Genomic DNA, 23694 nt, shown 5'->3' with positions numbered 1-23694 from the left:
TCGCATTATAAAAAAGTAAAACCAAATAAATTAATGTAATAATAAGAAAAGATTAGGTTGTTAATTTATTATTTGGATTTCACGAAAAGTAATAATTTTAAAACTAAATCGATTAATTAATTAAAAATATTATATGGTGTAAAATTGGGTTTTCTATTTCGTGAAATCAATCAAAAATAATAAATGTCCATTTCAAATTTTCATGAACCTATAAGTTTAACTTATACTTATTTACGATCGGTAGTTCATATAATGATAAATGAATAAAATAAATACGACGATTACATTACAAGTACTATCAAGTGGATGCGACAAATTTAATATAATAATATTGACATATTGTGCCTACATTAAATTGACTTATTTTTTAAATTTTTGTGCATATTTCCTTATTGTTTAGTACATTAATGAATGGCGGATGTATTTTTAATATATTATATTTTAGATTCAGAACGAAGTGAGGAATGTATTGATTTTACAACGATGTATGTTTTTTTTTTTGTGTCTGTAATAATACTTTGATTTTTGACTTCTGTCCCTCTTTGAAAAGAAAAATTCATCTAGTTAGTACTTGAAGGAGAAGGGTCAAAAGTAAAAAATTTCCAGTAATTTTCAAATGCATCAGGAAAAACTTAAAAAATAACGAAAAAACGGGAATTTTGACGTATAATCAGTTTTCGACAAAATCGATTTTGCTCTAACTCAAAAACGAATCATTGTAAATACTTGAAATTTTCACCGAATGTTTATATTAGCATTATCTATTTACGATTAAATTTTCAAAATATTTAGAATTTTTTTTAAACTATTTATAAACCATCAAAATTTTCGATTTTTTTAAATTTTTGTTTTTGTAATACCGATAAAAAAAATTTGGCTTTCCAAAAAATCTTTAAAATTTAATACAAGGTGTATTATAAGTTGTACTTATCGTAGTAAAAAAAAAAAATCAAAAACCGTTGGTTACAATTTTTGTTTATAAGCATTTAAAGTTCAAATGTTTACAAAATATATCAAAATCGCGAAAATTTGAAAGGAATTTTAAAATTGAAAATTCGTAAAATGTTTGTGATTTATACCTAAAGTTTAAAAACCCAATACAAGGTTTTTCATAAGTTTTATTTCAAGTAACTGTAAAAAAAAATTCCAGTGTCAATATAGAAAAATTTATGAGCGTATGAAATGTCTTTTTTTACGAAATCGAGTAAAATTACAATATATTACAATTTAAATATAGGCAATAATATAATATATCTTACTAATTATCCTAGACTGACAAATCAGCTCCGTTCAGGATCGTTTTTCGTATACAATGGTACCTGTCATAGCATTCAAATTTAACACATCCATTAAAGTGACCTACTTAGTACTCTCCATGTCTACTATACAGCAGAGAAATATCCACTACCACTTGCCCACCTTTTTTGAGTTGAATGCATTAAATTCAAAGTCGTTTAATTTCTGAAACTAATTTTAAATGCAAACATTAATTTGCAACCCTGGTCCTTGGTAATGGAGTGCATAAAGAAGCCTAACATTTTTGTAGTACAATTAGTACAAAATACTATAAATTGAATTATTTGACGGTTATAAAATAATAATAATACGTCTATTAATATTTTATTGTCGTTTGAATTAATATTCGTCATCGGCTAGCAACATTTTTTTCGTACAAGATATTTTTTAGATATATATTTCGGTTGAAATAATATCATTTTAAAAATGTTTAGCTAAAATATTCTGTCAAAATATTGTCGGCTAATAATTCAGTTACTCCTTATTCAACCATTTCGTCTGGGTTTGATACTCCGACGTGCAGTGTTCTAAAAAAATATGTTTATATATAGGTATATATTTTCATTATAGATTCATTTTATGTACTATGTAGTATAATATTGTTCACCTCGGTGCCCGGTCTTCGATGACTGTATTTTTACTATGTCATATAATATACCTATAACCCATTCATAGATAGGTATATATTTACAACGACTAGATGCCATTTTGTTCTCATCATTGAAGTCAACAGCTATATTTTATAAACAGGTAATATTTTATTATATTTATATACTTCATATAGTCATATAGATATATCATATATGTGTCGCTGTCGTAGAAGTATTGCGAAAGCTGTTCCCACGATGCCGTTAGTTCAAAAACGAAAAAAAATGAAAGATAATATATATAATACATACACAGATCAATACATGAATATTTAAATATAAAGTACTTTTATAGAAAATTTAAACATTGACTCTTGCTTGCGTCCTGCATAGTGCATTTGTATGATGGCAAAAACTTAGATCAATTAAAATTTACCATAAGAAAAATTTGATGCGTATCAAGATTCGATACGTATCGTTATTCGTTAGTATATCGTATTCGTAAAAGTAACTTCTTGAAGCTTAAACGTTCTATAATAAACCGAAATATACCGATACCGAAACACTTCAATTTTTTCGGATTGGCTATCATGTTTGTATTTATGGTCATAATATTATTGTCCGTGCTAGTTTTCCACTTGTAATCAAAAAGATGCTGCGCAGCGAGACATTCGTATTTTTAAGCTTATTGTCAATGATAAGTGATAACAGGTTAGCACTTAACTGATAGTACTTATCACCGGGTGTTTGATTCTATAGCCTTGTGGCTTGTATTATTATTGAAAATATTGAAATTTTATAAAATTAATCAATTTAATAGCGCATAATATTAAGATTTAAGAAATATATGTCTTATGCTTATTCTATTATGTACAGAAATACATTTTTCAAAGTAGCTGATACCTGCCGTGCTGCCTTATGTAATAATGTGTTCAAGAGAAATGCTGGTCATAACAAATGGTCCAATATTAAGCACATAAAAGGGGCCAATGATCAGATAAAATCACTATTGTTTGCCAGGTTTAGCCGTCAGATGAAACTAGCCATCAGGGGTATGTTTGTGAATATAGCAATTTAAATTCAGATAATAATTAATGTTATGCCCAACTGTATGCCTATAGATTATCTACATACTTATTAATTTATCATGTTACTGTTAAGTGCCGACCTAGGTAGATTCATGCATCAACGTAGAAATTAAATACTTGATTTATAAGTGTATTAATATCTTTATTATAATTTATTATAAGTTTAAACTTGATACAAAATTATTAATATATGTAAACATAAGGTGTTGGTGTGTGGTGTTACGACCTGCCTCTGAATGTTTTGGATATCCCTAACCGTCTGATAAGCTCTCATCTCGATCACCCTTATGTACAGTTAGTTTACAATATAGTGGTGGTTATGGTGGTAGTGACTGTTGACACAAGGGGCCTCGTATCATTATTAATATTCTCATCGTTCGTATCAATATCCGTCTTTGTGAGTTTTGACTTTTCTAAAAAATGAACGACTTGTGATTATCAATAAATGTTCAAATTAGTAAATAGTATATATTGTTTTATTGATATACATCCTGGTCTTCACATGCTTGTGTTATTAATTTATAGATCGAAATATGTGTCACCAATTAATATGATATTTATATAAGAGTTTTTAAACATTATAGCCATGGGCTTGTAACATTACTTAGACATCACAAATTAGTTTATAATTATTATACAGTGTTTATCATGATATTTCGTTACCCTCAGTAATCTGAAATATTTTTAATACATCCATGAATATTTTTTTTGGAGATTTTGGTTTTAATAACTCAATGTAACAAACATTATAAACTTGTTGGTGATATGAATTACATAAACATATAAACATGAACAGTTCAATAAATTTGTATTGAAAATAAATACGTTTTAATTTTATCTAAGTTTAGTTTAAATACTAGTTTTTTCATTAATTCTGCAGTACTGTCAGTGGCAGGCTGGCAAGCCCCATATACACTTGGAAAAATAATTATGTGTTCATAAATATAGATAGGTATAGAAAATAACATAAGAACTTGAAGCATATTACATGTTCTAAGAAGCTAAGGTCCTCTTAAAATTGTTTCTACTAATAGGCTATACTTCAAGCCCGTCATATAGAGCGCATTTCGGGCCCTTATTGTCCCAGTCCGCCACTGAGTACTGTAAGTAGCATATGTATTGGATGAACATTACTTTCTTCTCATATGAAAATAGCATAATTAATATAATAATATACATAGTAATGTCAAGTTATTGATGTTGAGTATTTCAGAATTTATGTGATCAGACAAAATGTTCTATCTATTTTTTTAAATTATTTTTAATGGTTTTTGGCATTGTATATTATATTGTTATTATTATTGTGATGTATTTTTATTTTAGATTGCTTTCTAATATTGCTTCCCTATAGTCAATACTCAATACCATTGTACAATTTATTATGTTCTGTGTAATTAGTAGTTATGGTTTGTATTTACACTGTAACAGTTAAGTTACTACATTTCCTTACAACAGTTTAGTTTATCAAAAACAAATTTCACTACTTCAATTAAACTTAAAATTAATTCTCAAAATAAAAGGCAATTAAAATACCTATGTTATATTTTATATGATTAACTTAATCAATATATTTATTTTAACTAAAACTCACAATATTCATATCTAAAAAAAAATGTCTTGCAGTTTATCCATTAAAAAAATAACTTGAATTAATAAATTTTTTTCAGAACAAAATGATTCAAATCCTGAAACCAACTCTAAATTGGCATCAATTATTGAAATGGCCAAAAAGAACAGTATGCCGAAAGATACTATCTTAAATACTATAAAAACACAAGTACAAATATAAATTAATAAATCCAGCAATTATGTTTTTTGTATCTGATATATTTTTATTTTAATAGACTTAAAGTTTTAATATTTGTTACAAATAAAAATAACTTATTAAAGAATGATTTATTTTTACTGACAGTTGAATTTTTCTTTACTTTATTAATAAAACCATATTTACATTTAAATTTAAGTCACATTAATTTATTATATAATAATGTAAATTATAAAAATTAATGGGTGTTAAAAAAATATATTGACTAATAAAAATATAATTCACTTACTATAATTCAATAAATAATTTTTTTTTCAGTCGAATAGTAAAGCAGATGTACATTGGCATGAAATTAAAGGACCTAGAGGTTCAATTATACTGATTCAATCATTAACAGAAAATGTAAAACTACTAAAGCAAAATTTAAATACTTTAGTACGAAAATCAGGGTAAGAATTTAAAAATATAATAAACCTTAGTAGATTTTTAGCGGAATAATGAATGTATTGGTTTTATAATAATATTTTTCTTATTTATTTAATTTTTATCAATTATTTTGTAGTTATTTTTATGTTGTTTTAACCACAAATAAAAAATATTAAAAATGTCTTTTATAATGGTTTATAAGTTAAAATGTTGGCAACTTTTTTTAAAATAAAAAATTTACAAAATTATAGTTTAATTAAATTAAAACTTCATCAAGTTTTCAATTTTAGTAGTTATAGGTATAAAAAAAATAAATGCACAATTCTTGGAGATATTAAAGTTTAAATATTTACAAAATTGGATATTTAAACAAAATATAAAACATTTATTTGTTTGTTGTACTTAAAAAAATATTAAACATAGACATTTGAAACTTATCTCACTGAAATCTATTTTATAATTTTCTATTCTTAATTAAATTTTCAAAATATTTACATTAATTTTAAATTTTAACTTATTCATACTGTTGTATGGTATGTAAGTATTGACTCAAATTAATATTAATATAAAACTAATATAATGAAATAATTATGTTATTGTATCATCAAAAAGCTCCTTAAAACTCGAACACTTCCTACTTCCTAGTTCCTATTTATCAAAAAATATTATGATAGTATGTTCCACTTAATGAAAATATTTTAGTATATTATAACATTTTAAAGAAGTTTTATTTTACCCTCAATTAAACCAAGCACAATTTTTTTTGCTAAATGAAATTGTTTAAATGAGTAGTATGTGGTACATCCCAAACGGCTTCCGTCCATTGTTTGCTTATTTCAAAACGGCTTCCGCCGAAAAAAATTTACAAACAGGTTTGCAATAACTAAACTGCTAACACTAATATCGGTATACAAATTTGAGCTCCATTAAGTCTCTTATAAGTAAACAAATTTTACGATTTTTTATTTCAAAAACAATAATTATTAATTTTGTTATCTATTATTTAGTATATTGAATAAATTATGCATGTTGATTGTTATTATTTTTTACCATAACATGTAGGATGTAGATATTACTATCGAGTACTGTATACCTGTACATCATATTTTTAAATTTAAAATGTATAAAACTGAATATTGAAAATATAAGATATATTGATAAAATCGAAAATACCGAAACATTGAACATAATTTCTATACTGAGATTATATGTTATACATACTCGTGTACTCGGTACGTATTTGTATGGAGCATATAAAAAACTTGTACCAAAATAATTTACCTATAATTTAAATTTTTGATTTTTTTAATACGTATATATATACATTATATACAAGTTTTATATTTTTTTAACTTTTAAATTTAATTCACAATAATACGATAATGTATGCTTTTTATATAATTTTTATAATTTACTTAGTGTTCACCAACACATTTTTAACCATATCTCTCTTTTAAGACAGTCTGTACGAAGTGAGGAGAAATTTGTGTTATAAAATACCAGAGGCGTTTGGGAATTTACATTGTCGTAAAATCTTTTTCAACGGGAGCCGTTTGGGAATTTACTGTTTTGTAAAATGGGAGCCGAATGTGCTATGTTCATAGTATGTACATAGTTACAAATTATTTTTATGTGAATTTTATTACTTTCAAAGAACTGATAATTTTAAAGTATTAAGTTAAGATGGTGTCAGCACAATATTTTTTTCTCTCTCAGACTCGCTAGTAATATAGATATATGCATTTGTCTAAAATTGTTTTTTATTACTTGAGTCATCTTAAAGTAAAATCACTTTTTACAAAAATGATAAAAAATAGTATTTTTGAGAGATTGACTTATTAGTTTTTTGTTAAACTATTATTTGTCTGACTTTATATTTGACTTTAAAAATAATAAAATAATTTTGTAAATTTAAATGAGACAATATTAAAATAAATCAATATATTATACCTTCAAAAATATTATTGTCTATAATTTTTGTAATGAGTAATTTTACTCTAAGATTACTTGAAAATATATAAAAAAAAAATATGCTTTTGTGTATATAATATCTTTTTAAGCTAATTCATCAGTCATCTATGTATTATTAATTATCTTTTTTTTCTATTTTATTAAAAGTTTAGCATATTGTGATTCTGGAGCTAAGCATTTGTTTATTCACAAAGGAATCCTAATAGCTAAGCCACCATCAGATTTGACAAACGCAGCAGAAGATTGTATAGAACATGCTATCAATGCTGGTGCTGAAGAAGTAGAAACTGACAGCGACGATTTAGAACCTGGCCATTATAAAGTAACTTTTTAATTTTATCCTTTAATTATAGTTTTAAGTATTAACTCAGAGTCCAGTAGAATATAGTAATATACACTAGGTAGTTAAGAAAAAATCTTTTAATTATTTTAATAACTAAAATGTGTTTATCATGTATATTACAATCTTTTATACAAAAACATGCGCATTTATTAGTATACGATTATCTTGAAAACTTTTAAACCAATTGGCACCAAATTTTAATAATTTTATTTACAATTATCTTGAAACTGAGAATGTTTATATCATTTTTCAAATTATAGAGGTTGCAATAGGCATAGGATGGCTCACACAAGAATTTTGTTTTAGTTTATGAAAATTGAATATTTTTTTGTTTATATATTGAGTTTTCACTAGCTACAGAATTAAAAGGACTTTTTATAATCTTGTGTATGAATATAAATGTATATTTTTAGCTTTATACTCAAAAACTATTTGATAAATTTTAATGAAAATTTTAGAGATTTTTTTGATATCAAGAAAGTGTAAAAGGTAGTTTTGACTACATACAAAAATATAGCAATTATTATATTCAATCTGCCACTACACCTATATATTTATTAATTAAGTACAGATTTTTACCTAGAAATTTATAATGTTATAGTACCTATGACAAACAATATAAATGTATATTTATTATTTACTTATTGATTAATAGTCAATTTCTATTTGTATTGAGAATCAGTCGAATCAGGGGTATATTTAACAATGTGCCATGTGCCATACCTACACCAAAAATTAAATTCACCACATTCTATCCTAAAAAAATAAATTTTATATTACTAAATATCCTTAATAAATTTATTTTCTCAACAATATGCAATTATTTTTTCATTTAAGTTTAGTTTAAAAAGAAAACATTCTGATTCAAGTATAATATCCATTATTTATTTTTATAAATTAAAAATGTACACAAGAAAAACATAATTTAATTAATATTATAAATAATAAATAATAGTAGAGGTATAAGGTGATTTTAATGCTAACTATTCATAGATTTTGTTTTTTTCTAGATTTAATTCTTGAAAAGTCATCAATAAAATACCTCCATACTCTAATGATGACATTAAGTCACTTTCTATAATCTATAGTTATTATGGCTAAGGAATTTAATCTTGCAACATATAGTTAATCGTAAATAATTTTTCATTCTTTTTAAAACGGAAAACAAATGTTTGGTGATAAAGTTAGTAGTTACTAGTTGGTGTTAATAAATAGATAAATATCCGAAGGGTAATTTTAATAATTTATTATAATATGTATTGCCATGTATAATAAATTGTATCTATGTTCTATAAACAATTAAATAAGTTTTAATAAAGCACAATTGTCATCGACGAGTTCCTAGGAAAAAAATAAATATTACTTTACTAAAAATAAACGAATACAATATCAAATACACCATTCAAAATTTTGAAATTATTAAATAAATTGAAAATTATGTAAGTTTATTAAATATAAAAACAAAGAAAATATGCAATACAATTTTTCCATCCTATACGTCCGACCCAGTTTTAGGGAGCCTCCTAAGATGTACTAAAATTTTAGCCAAAAGAAGCTTTTTAAAAGTACAATAATTACATTACGTACTGTTCATTTTTTCTACGAAATCATTGTATTAAAGTTCTAACTTCTAACTTGGTTTCGTCTAGGTTAAATTGATCAAAACTAGATATAAGATATACATCGGCTATATACGATATACCAACTAAGGTTAAAGAGTTATAAGTTGATATCTTGTGAAAGACATATTGTATAAATTAATATTGATAAAGTTGTAAATTAAATTTGACCTTCCTTAAGTGTATTAAAAAAATAATTAATGTTTGGATAATTTTAATTGAAAGTATGGGTAGGTTTGCATTCAATACTATTAAGTTTAAGTACCTATTCAAAATTGTATTTTTATCTAAAAATGCAGTTGACTATGTTAGCAAATTGGGTATCAGCCAATTATATGTCAGCAATGTGGTATGTCATCATGTCGACAAATCGAGTTTTCAACTAGCCGGTAAAATGCGGCTCCATATTGAAATTAGTAAATAATATTATTGCTCTAATAGAATAACCGTAGAATGTAATCTGGCCGAAATAGCTAATCTTTTTTTTTCAAATTGCTGAAAGAAATCCGTTTTTTTCAATACTAATTATTGCTTTTTTAATCATAGAAATTTAGCAACAATTTTAACGAGTGAGATTTTTTGACCAAATTAATAAATTATTATAGGTAAAAAATTGATTGATAAAATAAAGAATATAATATCTCGATTAAAAAATAATTGACTTTATACATAACGATACCTATGTGAAAAATGACCTCTTTGTATAATTATATTAATATTTAAAAATTCCAACATTTGTATTACGCCGTGCTTTGCTTTATAAATTATTTTTTATTGATTAATAAAGAAAATTGTTGAAAAAAATTTGTATAATTAACATGATAGCAGATGGACCAAACCAATTAACGGTATTATCAATCTTTTTATCTCCAAGTATATCTCTGAATGAAATATTTATAGTATTTTAAAATATTGTACAGCACAATAAGGTCAAACGTCCATAAACATTATCTACATGAGTATATACCATTGTATAATAATTAGAAGAATCGACTAACTAAAAAAACCGTACACGTGTAAATGATAAAATATGAATAATTAATATAATTTCCGAATCATTATACATCATCCAGTAAACTTGCTGCAAATAAATGTTCAATCTATTTTATATATAATTTAGGTACATATAATACAATAATGCATGTATAGTACTATAGTTTATATAAGTAAAGTACAATACATAGGCGTAACTTGCAGGCGGGGATGAATGGGGACAACTGTTTTCACGACCAAAAATTGGTGCTCAAAAATGCTCCCACCAACTGAACTATACTATTAGTTAATTAGTAAATTTTATTATTGTTTGATATAAAACTTATGACTTTATACAAAAAAATTAATTAATGGGTTTATTTTGATTATTTATATAGTTTAATAATGATGATCCCGTACCGGAATTTTACTTATTTTTATAAGAATTCTGGCTGAAGTATAATATTGCTACATTAAAAAAAATTAGCTTAGATGTAATGGGATGTAGCCAGGGCCGGACTGGAAAGGGTTTCGGCCCCCTATTCTCTGTATGCAATCGGCCCATTTTCCCACATTTAACGGTCCAACTTAAACTAATAAAATATAACATTTTTCCTCAATAGTATTTCACCAACATTTTAAAATAATTAGGATTTAGGAACTTTTTCTATGTTTATTACAAAGAAAATGTAAAATATATTAATACATAGGTATAAATCAGTAGCACCAAGTAACAGAATGACAAATTAAATCATATAATTATATATTCATGTAATGATGTGTATGATAATAGTTTAGATAAAGTATAAGATGAGTTTTTAATAATGTCCTAAATATCTTCAAATTTTTAATCATTTAATATTTCTTTTTCTACAGACATTAATAAAAAAGCATCCAAGCAATCATTAGATAATGAAGCGCGTAGACGATTTTTGATCATTTTTAATTTGCTAAATACTCGTTTACAATTAACCTGTCCCAATATTTCCCCAATTCCATTGTGTTTTTGTGGTGATAATCCTGCCAACTGCCAAACGCTCCATAAACCTGTATTGATTCGTATTATTCGCATAAAATATAAGGCCTTGCAGTGGCGTAATTTGGGGGGGGGGGTGGCAGGAGTATGCATTTGCCCGACCCTACATTTTAAAGTAGCCAAATGAGGCCAACCGGTGGCCGAAAATACCTATAAACGGGCCGGGTTTTCTATAATCTTAATTCTACTAACGGGAATTACCCGTTTCCGTCAAAATTTGAAATGACCGTTTCCGCCAATCTACCTGCTATGGAATAATTTTAATATATTCCATATTTTTGGTGGAAAATAAAAATCTTTATAGTCATAAATTCTAAATTATATGATAAAAAAAAATATATGAATCATTGACTTTTACTTTATTGTTGTATTTATTATAACTATTACAAAATATTATGTATTTATAAATCAGGGACATTTACTTTATTATTGTATTTATTATAACTATGACAAAATATTATGTATTTATTATTTGCTTTATTAGTTATTAATATATTTTTTAATATTTAATGTCATCATATAAACCCTGTACAATTCTGTAAAAATTAATACAAATTATTATAATGTTACCATAACAGGTAGATTGGCGGAAACAGGAATCGAACCTTTTTTAAATTAGAGGAAACGGTACATGCCCCTACTAACTATTCTAGAATTTACTATATAATGTAGAAGTCTGTATTATATCATAATATAATTAATACGTACGTACTATAGACCTTCAAGGAACGTAAGGTACTTATTTTTAAAAACAATGAAGAACTACAATGTTTTGTTCTATATATGTCATTTGACAAAATTATGCCAGTTTATATCATATGTAGGACGTTGTTCTGTTGAGATATTTTTTTTTGTATATTGAAAAACATTTTCACTGGTGTAAATTTCATACCGGCAAATTGCTATTTACTATATTTAGTGGAATATTGTCAATGTATGTTTTTGATTGCTCTGCCGCATTTCGTGATAATTTATATAAATGTTTTATAACAAATTTTGTTATATTTTTATTTTTATAAATTATTTAATATTATTAAATATAATAATAATATATATATATTATATTATATTATTATTATTTTTTATTATTTTTTCTATTTTATAGAAAATTAAAAACCGTTATTAATACCAACCTTTCAATTCTGTGTATTTTATATAACTCCTTACAGCAAAATATGTAGAAGTAGCATCTTTTTAGTAACTTAAAATTGTTTACAAAAATAAGATTTAACTATCGAAAAAATATAGCTTTGCATTAATATAAAATACATAGAAGGTACTATTATAATATATATATTATATATAAAAGTATAAGTTATAACTTATGCATTATAGATCGAGTATAGACAGAATAGTTTTGATTAATAATAACCATTAACCACTATTTTTTTTTTGTTATACTTTCATTATCAATTTCCGCTCCACGATGTAGATCGTTAACAAATTAATTTAATAGTAAATATTTAGTTTAATTAAAATGCATAGTTCTATAACCGGTTGGATTATAACTTTTAAGGTTATAGGTCAAAATTCCAATTCATTTTATCGTCAAGGTGACTTTATTAACTAGTTTGTGTTCCAGTGAATATGATACGTTAGATTTAATTATTAGCTATAACGCCTATACCAGATTTAATTTATATGTTATAAAATGTATATGTTTAGGCATGAATGCATATATATAAGATTATTAATGTGTAGCAGCATCAATTTTGTTTTTAGTAAAACGAGTTGTACCTGTTTGAGTGATACCTACATCATTTAAACTTTTAGTTAACAAAAAAATAAATATGCTATAAAAAAAAAAAATGTGACGTTTGTACGTAAAACAAAACCTATAGATCTGGGGATACTGCTGTAATAATAATATAATATATTATTTTATTTTCTAAATTTTGATTTGAACCGCTGTCGAGTCACAGTGTAAAGTGAAAGTAGTCTCTGTTGCTATCGTTACGTACTATAACTTATTGATTTTTGGGAAGAACACGCAACACGCTTGCGTCCACCTGTCGGTCGACTGTATCTCATCATCATGGCAACGAACAACCCATTAGATTACTATTTTATTCTCAGAACTTGTACCGAAAACGAGTAGTTATTCCCACGATACATCCTAACGATTTTTATCGTTTTTATATATTAAAATAATATGTAAGGCCGGGACTATACATGGCGTATTCCGCCGCGTTGACCTGCGTTTTCCGCCGCGAATGAAAAGGCGGCATATTACGCCCGTAGTGTATAGGTCCGTGGTTTTCATTATACACAGCATACCATACACTTCAAAAAATTTTCACGGCACATTGACCTTTTTTTAGATGAACAAAATTGTTTTTAATTAATTATAATTATATATAGGATGATTCTGAAACAATACTCATTATTTCAAAAAGTATTAATGTTTTTGAAGATATTTTTTTACATAGTTTCAAGTTGTTAAAAAACGTTTTTATTAAAAATTTATATTTTTAAATATTTTTATCCTTATAATTTTTTATTTTTTTTCCTTTTTTGAATGACATCGTAGATTTTTAATTTCATATTCCAAAACAGAATAATTTTTTGTGTATTTTGATACATAAAATTCGAATTTAGGGCGAGTAGTTTATGAGTTATACTTATTTAAATTTTAGACAAGCAGAGTAGTGGACTAACATAGCGGGTTAACCCCGTACCACTCCACTCCACGAGACTAAACTTTAAATACGTATAACTCATAAACTGCTCGCCTTAAATTTGATGTTTATGTATCAAAATACTCAAGAAATTATTCTTGTATGTGATGCGGTCATTACTCTTTGAGAGATGTGTTTTTATAGTATGTAATATACTGGTACAGTGGTACGAGTCTAATATTTAATATTATATTATGTGTTCGACGAAAAGGAAATGTCAAACAGTATTGTATGTCGAGTTGTTTAAGACGACAAGCGATGACTGATTAATATTATAAAAAGACGACGATTGTATAGTATTAAAGACACAGATTTCGACGACCACGTACTACGTAGCAGTAGATATGGTTTAATGTAATATACTATAGCTATATTACTCGTGTATTCTTCAATTATTTTCGGTTGTGTGTCAGTTAAAATTAAAATCAATATGAACAGAATTACAATGATTAATTTCATGATTTTTAAATTCTTAATTTTGGACATATTTATGTTATAATTATTTTAAAACTGAGAATAAAATTCAACTATTTTTTTAAAGTAAATTCAATGTCGATGAAATTGGTATTCGTCATTATGTGTTAATATTAAAAATATGTATCGAACAATTAAAATAGTTATAGCCCAACACTATAAATGGAATTATTTTGTTCTAATACTTAGTGTTGTGAATTATCCGTTGTCTTCCGCGGAATCATCGACATACCTACATATGTAAACAACTAAATATATGCATCTTTACATTATATTTAAATATAGTTATCGGTTTAATTGGGTAGTGATAGCCGATTGCTCGAATACGATGTAAAATACAATACCCTTGTTTAATATATTTGATTTTTAATATTTATTTATTTAAAAATTTTTTTTTTAAAATGATTGTGTGTTATATTCCTACTTATTATAATAGTAATAATATGATCTGTAACTAATGATAACTATTGGTACTAATGATACTAACTAATGGTAACTATTTAAATTAATAAAAAAAAGGTTCGATTTTTGTGTCCCAAAAATGGATGTAGGTATACATATGGCTATTCTTAAGCAACCTATAACCCAAGGGTCGAAAAAATAAACCATAAATAGTAAACACCCTCCAAGTCTCAAAGAATTTATTAATATTACTCTTATTGAAAGGTAGTTTTTGAGTCTACAAAGAAAAAAATATAAAGAAATATTCATTTTTGTATAATGTGTATATACATATTGTTATAACGTCGTTGTCACTATCATTTGAACGGCGCCGTTTCTCGGTCGACATCCATTAAAAATGGAGACGACCGATAATAATAATAATAATATATTAATCAGTGATACAAATGCGTACAATGCGGCGCCGATAGACTGGCTACGTCGCGTCGGTAGGCACATGCGTCGTTTCCCGGGTGACGCCAGCGCGAGGGTTCAAGGACTAATATTATTTCACTTTCTCCGGCTCGTGGCTCACGGTACCCGAAAAATAACGATCGGCGTCGGCCGTTGACACCCGCTGTTCAAATAACATTGTACTCGTGTGTCGGCGGGTCTTATACGACAAACGCCATAAACTGTGATGTTTTTTTCGTGTAGGCCTGCGTTTGGGGTTTCGTAATCCGCAGCGCGACACGTATACACGACTGCACACTAATATATAACACATTATCATAAATTATACTTTATAATACGAGTTTACGACGATAGAGGAATTTAAACGAGAGAGATCCTCTTTTAATGCCACGACTGTGTATTGTAAATTATTTTAAATACAAATAATGATAATAATAATATTAAGTGCGTACGTCAAAATTAGGCGATATACGTAGGCATATAATCTATTATATAAGTATAGTCTATACGTACATCTATTTCCTACGTCATGCTCCATTTAACAGTAACACTACATTACCTTAGAAAATATTTGTTTTCATAATTTTAACGTTTTTGACTATTTTGAATGAATGTGTATTGAATTACTCCAAAAAATATTCTACTTTGGAATAAGGAATTAAAAATGAATTTGGTCTATGATAACGATAAAAATATTGAAAAATATTTTCAATAACGTTAATAGTTTTTGAAATAACGTGTGTCATAAGTTAAATAATGGATCACCCAAATTTAGTTTAGCGGCCATAAATATAACAGTAATATACTAATATGATGTATATTATAAATTTGTAATTAACAAATTGCACTGCATTGGTATAGTCGACCTACGGAGCACAGATATATTAAATATTTGATGAATGCATAATAATAATAATGATGTATAGTTCAAGGGTTTGGACAAAACAAAATATTATTATATTAAACAGCACGATATTTTATTTTATATTTATCCTTATAATATAATAGAATCGAGTGACCGAGCAGTTTCTTAAAAATTATATAATAGAAAAATTTATTTTTCTATTCTTTTTTAATAATAGTATTTATTTTATGAAATAAAAATCCAATTTAAATTTTAAACAGATAGTGTTATATATTAAACAATTTTTGATATATAGATTTATAATAAATAATTTCAAATTAAAACATAATATAGTATAAGGTAAAGTCGAGTCGCGTTAACTCAAAAAATTTAATACTTGAATTTTTTTTTTTATTCCCATAGAAATATAAATCAATATAAATTCGAGTTAGATATCTCGAAGTTAATTTTTATCCTATAATTTTCATATGTTGGCTAAGTTTAATCAGAAAGCATAATAGCAAGCAATAATATTTATCACATCAAAAACACTTCATTACAACTCCGTACAAAAAAAAAAGCGAAGTTTAAAAAATTTCTGTAGTAACATTATAGTAGATTATAATGATTAGCATAATGATTAAACCAATATAACTGAAATTAAGTAAAATTCTGTTTTGTAATATTACAAATACCTATGACGACAGATAAGATCAATTAAAAGTTAAACACATAGCATATTATTTTCTATAAATTATTAATTTATTTACGAATTTTACTATGATAGCTACTTATTTGTATTTATTTAAGTATACTTTACACATAGTTACATGTCCTGTCAAATATAGGTAAACAATATAATGACTAGTATTTAACTTTACAATAATTGATCTTATTTGTCGTCATAGGTATTTAAATTACAATTGTAATATTACAAAACGGAATTTTACTTAGTTACCCTATTATATTACGTCTTTTAAAGATATAATTATTACCTACTAAATATAATGTCACAACAGAAATTATAATAAATTATAATTATTAACTATTTACTTAGCTTTTTTTTACACGGATTTATATAACGAAGTGTTTTTGATGTGATATCAGCTATTTTTTTTATAAAAAGTCACAATTTTATATGGCTGTATTTAACTTGAATACGAATTTTGATATTTTTATATATTCGTATATTATATACCTAGTAATAATTATTATTTCTATGACGAATGACGATACGGCAAGCACTGTTGGTTCGGCGCGCCGCCGCAATAATATGACTATGGGGATGAATAATCGGAGGATCGCGAGACATATTATATTTTACGATATTTTCGTCGTGTATAAAAAATCGGTCTTTAAAGTAATTGAACATTTTTGGTTATACCCGCATGTGTTGTCTATCCTACTAATGTAGATCATAGAAAATTTTCATTCAGCAGAACACATTTTGTGATGTTAACTTTAATATTAGAGTATATTTACCTATTATCAAATTTAAAGGTAAGAATAAGAAGGTAGAAATAGTCATATGTTTTTATTGATATTATCATTTTAAAGTGAATTATTCCTATGTAAAATATTACAACTTTAAAATATTAATTTAACTCAATTTGCTATGATCTACATTAGTAAGATAGAGATAACACTTGCGGGTATAACCAATCAACTTGCGAGTTCCTCCGTTCCCATCTATACAATATTTTTTTATTGATTGATTGATACCTTATACGACTTTATATGTTCAACCATTTGCTCGGCAAAGCTTTTTTAACGGTTTTTCAATGGTACAACTCAATTTCCTGTTACTATACGTTAGTGGCTACTACACAATTTTTTTTTTTTTACCTAGCTTCTCGCCACTACCGTCGCACTGGATAAGATGATACCCTGTCAACAGACAACTAATAATAAATATAACATAATTTCAGTTATTTTGCATTCAATTCATTAATCCATTGAAAAAAAGTTCTAGTATTTATTAAACATTTAAACCTATCTTGTGGGTTTCATAGTATCAGTCAATTTACATTTTCAAGTTTCATATTAATTTATCAGTTTTCGTTTTTTTGTATTCTAAATATTAACAATTAAAAGATGAATACAAAAATAAAAGATATAATTAATCAAACAACAAATAAAATTGAGAACATGAAATTTTATGATGAAAATAGTAGCAGTAGTATATTTTATCAATGTCCTTTCATACGCGTTATTATATTGATTAGAAATAAATAATTTAAACTGTAAATATTTTATAAATAAATATTTGCTGTTTATTGCTTGGTGTTAAAATGTAATTATTTAAAAAAATACGCTTTTTTAAATTGGTAAAAAGAAAAAAAATTATTTTCAAAAAAATTACAAAAAAGGATAAATACAGTTTCAGTATAACATCTGGTCTATGTATGAAAAATAATATTATCCTATTGCTCTCCACTAGCTTGTTGACAGGCCAAAATGCGGTCGAGAAAATTAACAATAGCTGCCGCTTAGTGCTCTCTAGTGAGTTTCACGAGGACGCCTTAACTTAACCGGGGCTTTCGAGATCAACAGTTCAATCAATTTTTTCGAATTTTTTATTAGCCGACGTATCAATACTATCAATGACACATTAAGACGAACGTCCCGCTCGAGTAAGAAACGAACGCGAAGTTGTCGCACAATCTCCGTACCACTTTCGTTAGATTGGTAAAAAGTCTTAACAACCACCACACGTGTTGAAAATTGGCATTCGGTCCATGGTGACATTTGGTAAAAACTGATTACAGAAAAACAACCAACCGAAATGATAGTAGATTAAAAAATTAATGAGAACAATGTTGTGAACATAAAAACAAAAAAAAAATGGCAACTAATTTGAAAAATGCGTTCTTTTTGGGACACTCTGTATATAGTATAATAATGTACTATATTATACTGTATAATATAATCAATAATAATAGGTGTATATAATAAAGTAGTAGTTTGTCTGTTAACTGTTTAGACATATTTTACCATTTTTAATGAATATTTCCAAAAAGAAATAAAAATTCTATTAGCTAAAAGATTTATAAGATAATGGATAAATATTTCAGGTTACTATGTTATTTTATTATTTATACGTGTTAAACATAATTAACACGCCGACGTTCACATTAGAAAAACGGACGACGTCTATAGAATTGTACAAAAACCTGTAGAAACCAATGAGTAATGACTGAGCGGATTTTATAGAAATATTTATAATATTATAATCAACGTTGTAATAATCCCATTCGGTGTTCGATGTGATTGTGTAAAAGTGCCTATTGTAATATTTTGAAGAAACAAGTCGATTCAAAATATCGTAGTGAGAAAAAAATAATATTATTTAAGCCGTGTCCGTGCCACTGAAGCACGTAGTTCAATGGGCCGTATAGGCGAGGAGTCCACGACCCGTGTTGGGTGAAGAGAGGGGTATTACATTGGATCAATCGTTACATTTTAACAACGACGCATTTCGGATGTGCGACCCCTAGGTTATCGTTAACGTCAGCGCTGCAAATTAAATTAAAATCAACTATAAGATGAGGTAAAATAATTGAAAAAATTGAAAATATGAATAGGTCTTTGATTTTTTTTCGAAGCAACGTATATTATAATATAAAAGAAAAACCCAATGTTTTAGTTAAAAGTATAATAAGAAAAGTAAAGATTGTATTATGATTATTATTGTTATTGTTCCTAAAATCCTAAATCGTTTTAAAGTGAATGTTTAAAATTACTAATTAAATACATGATACAATAAATCAAATGGTATATACTAACATTATGATTGTGTCTATAAAGAAATACGTTTATGTTTTAAATATTTTTAAACAAATATCTATACTAATAATTAATTTAACTCGAAGAATAATGTATCCCGTGGAAATAAATTTTTATTTTTGTTTTTCAATTTTTTTACGTCAAATCTTATAAATGTTTTGTCATAAAACCTTGAAGTGTTTTCGGTGGGATATTATGTTATTAAGTAATGTAGCTAGTTCCAATACGTTTATAAAAATAATTCATAATTGATACTAAACATTTTAATTTTAATCTATGTAGTTTATTCATATTCTTAGTAAGCAGCATGAAATTATTTCAGTATTTGGGTGAAGCTGTATGTTAGATAAATTCAATTTAATATCCCTTCTTCTCGGTGTTTTCTCTATCTCTCTCGCACACACTGTATTCAAGCAAACCGCGTTCCACGATTATTGACTATACAACACACGTACGCAGTGGGCTCATTCTTACGCACGCACACTCACGTACACGTACACGCACCGCACACACATTATATTACAAAGAGACGCCGAATATAAGCAGCTCTATAAACCCAAGGCCATACATCCAAAATGCGTCGTTGTTAAAATGTAACCTATTGATTCAGTGATAATACCCCCTCGACACAGGTCGTGAACCCCTCGCCTATACCTATTCTAACGCATGTACTCTGCGTCCGGTTACATTACTCGCTACGATATTTCGACTTGTTTCTTAAAAATGACGATAGGCACTTTACCGCATTCTTTTGGAACACCTGCACCGTGCGTTATTATTACATCGTTTATTATAAATTATAATATTATATAATATATTACTATAAAAATAAAATCCGTTCATGTCGTTTCTATAGGTTCTTGTACAATTCAAAACGTTCGTCCGTTTTTCTAATGCAAACACAAGCGTGTTAATGATGTCTAGCACGTACTAACGTTGTGATCCGAAATATTAATCTATAATCGTGGCGATGAATAAACTGCTGTTATCAACAGTAGTATGTCTGTAGTACGTGTTATTTGAGATTATTATTGATACCAAGCTTAACGTTTCTTCTTTAGTTGTATTTGACGTAGATGCAGTGGCGTTGAACGCTTCACTTATCGTATAAATTGGTTAGGCGGGTGAGTTGGTGGGACAAAAATTTTAAATTTCGGTTCACAAAAAATAAGCTCGGCGTCACTGCGTCGATGGGTCTTGTTTAGGATCGTATACCAACTCTGCATAATTTTTCCTTATTTACAGCATGACATGCAAAGATAGAAGTTTAGTTGTATTTTAATATTAACCGATATTGGAAACTCTTAAAATTATTTAAAATTGTCGGTAATTAGAATTAGTTAATTAAACTTTTTAATAATATTGCTTGCCGAAACTAAACGTATCACATTCATTATATTCTACCGTTTGGTGAAAATTACAATATGTTATATACAAGTATTTTCTGGTCTATAGTATATAATAAAATTAGTTCACCAAAAGCTAGGAATCTAGACAAAGAAAATTAATTACAAAATTGATTCATTATTTACAAATCGCAATGTTTTATTTGGTATACAATATCTGTTATGGCCGTTCGAAAATATATTTTTTTTAATTGGCTACCTGCTGGATATGAAATTGATGGTATCGGTATATTAAAAATGTTTCTCAATAAAAGCAGCTGCGGGACGGTCATAAACTCACAACCAAGTCCTCATCTTGTTATGATTTATTTCTCCCCTTCGGTTGTTGCTTTTGTGTTCTCTTTGTAAAATGCGCGCAACACGTTGCCACGTTTTAGCTTTTACTTTATTTTCGTATTATTCAGTAACATCCCACTTGTATACATCGTGGGTGGCAACGGCCGAACAGCGTACAGTATTGATCGTTTGGTTGCTTAGCAACACCCTATTTTTGGTGAAATTCCCGGGCTACAGGTTATAACACAACTACAGAACTACTTCGTTATAAATTTATAATAATACGTTGCAATCGGTATATATCCAATAACTGTTTTATTAAATAAAGAAGTCTGTGCTTAAATTTTTAAATATGATTATGACAATAATCAAAATAAATATATTACATTTTATAATATATTGTTACTCGGTTCTTGTCAATGACGAAACTGTGGATACAAACTTCTTTAATAAGTAAAATCGACTATTTTTCCTATTTTCCAGAATTCCTATCATTATATTGTGAGCATAGGAATAATTAGGAAGTCTGCTATCTACTAACTAGTTATTCCTATTATATTTCCGAACCCACAGCACATATTGCATAATATTATACTCGTTGCTTACTTACGACCATTTGTAGGCTGTGAAATGATGTTTTTAAATAACAGGTTTTTATTCACGCCGTATGAGTTCTGACGCCCTCTTGACCCCTCCGCCGTCTCCAACATCAATTTGTTAAGTATAAATAATAGTTTTATATTTTATGTCCAGGCAAGCAGAACAGTGACTTATAAAAACGAAATATATTATTATTATTTAAATTACTAAAATATTTTTTCTATAAAATAATAATACTCCTTTTTATCAATATTTTACATATGAGAACATTAATTTTTCAATTTAATCTGTTAAGCTAACATTGTATTTACTATTTTGTAACAATATATAAAGTCATTTGCAGCTATGTCTTAATAATAGTTTATTACAAATAAACTCAATTAGTAAATGTAGTTGTCATTTAAATTATCTATTAAAGATATTTATGGACTTTTTATAATTATCTATAGTTATTTAATATAATTTATATAACTACATACGTAGTTCCGTACCATGTTGGTTTGAGTTGTAATTTGTTTGATATTAACTATAGGCTTTAAAATCAGTTGACTTTAATAAATATCACAGTCTAAATTATACTAAATAAACCCTACTAGAATGAAATAAAATCAAACAGCCTGACATAATTAATTATTATGGAGAAATAGTTTTTATACAGTAAAAAATAATATAACTGGTAAATATAGACGTATGTCTGTAGGTAAAGTTTTTCAAAATTCTTTGATCATAAATCATAATAAAATTATATTAATTATTTATGTTATATTGATAAATTATTATATTATAATTTTTATTTTTTTTTCATATAGGTAGGTACCAGTTTAAAATATTTAGTATTAATACACTATATATACCTATATTATAAAGTATTTAATTAAAAAAAATTCAGACTCACAAATCGTAGCAATAATAGTCAAAAATTATTATTCTTTATAGCATTTATCTTGGAGCATTTGTATTTATACGTAAAGTATATACTATACAATATTATACATACATAATATGATTTATCAGGCCGTTTTTATTGATTAATTAGATAGCTTGGTGCCTTGGTATAAAATGTTTATATATATTTTTTTAAAGATTTTTCATTTGGTAATTATATAACATAAATAATTTCAAAGTAATATTCAAACAAAATTGATTTGTTTAATTTTATTTACAGTTTCTCTGTGAACCAAATGATATTGCCAAAGTTCGGACCAATCTTGAAAAATATAAGTACGACATAGTGCATGCTGAAGAGGAACACTTGCCCCTACAAAAAGTATCATTAAGCGAATTAGAATACGAACATTTAGCAAAATTTATTAATAACGTTCAAGGATTACCGGATGTCATTCAAGTTTATGATAATGTAAATTAATGTAATGATGTGAAATTGTTAATTATCAGGTAATACAAGTTTGTTAATAGATTTTATTAATTTATGTGGCAGTTTTTATTTATCTTTTTAAACTAAATTATTACCTTTTATTCACAACAATTTTAGATTCTGAATAGAGTAAGTATAGTAGAGTATAAGAGTATAGTATAATTACAGTGCATTACGCCGCACCCTGTATAGTAATACACTTATTATACTGATGTATTTTTTTAACTTATTTTCTGTTATCGTTTTTTCTACTAGAGCATAAAAAATAATCTAAAAGTATTTATTAATTATAAATTA

At 26.5% G+C, this 23694-nt stretch overlaps 1 protein-coding gene across 1 annotated transcript; it reads left to right on the top strand.

The window, feature by feature from the left end:
* Positions 1-2630: 2630 nt before the first annotated feature.
* On the top strand, positions 2631-23452 carry LOC113549316 (translational activator of cytochrome c oxidase 1-like). Its single transcript, XM_026950561.2, has 5 exons — positions 2631-2935; positions 4639-4748; positions 5055-5185; positions 7281-7455; positions 23188-23452. The coding sequence occupies exons 1-5, from the start codon at positions 2731-2733 to the stop codon at positions 23386-23388; spliced, it is 822 nt and encodes a 273-aa protein (XP_026806362.1). The 5' UTR covers positions 2631-2730; the 3' UTR covers positions 23389-23452.
* The last annotated feature ends 242 nt before the right edge of the window (positions 23453-23694 follow it).

This window comes from Rhopalosiphum maidis, chromosome 4 (assembly GCF_003676215.2).
Source record: "Rhopalosiphum maidis isolate BTI-1 chromosome 4, ASM367621v3, whole genome shotgun sequence".
NCBI lineage: Eukaryota > Metazoa > Arthropoda > Insecta > Hemiptera > Aphididae > Rhopalosiphum > Rhopalosiphum maidis.
Note: the sequence above shows the minus strand (reverse complement) of the source record. Positions and strands in the feature narration are given on the sequence as shown.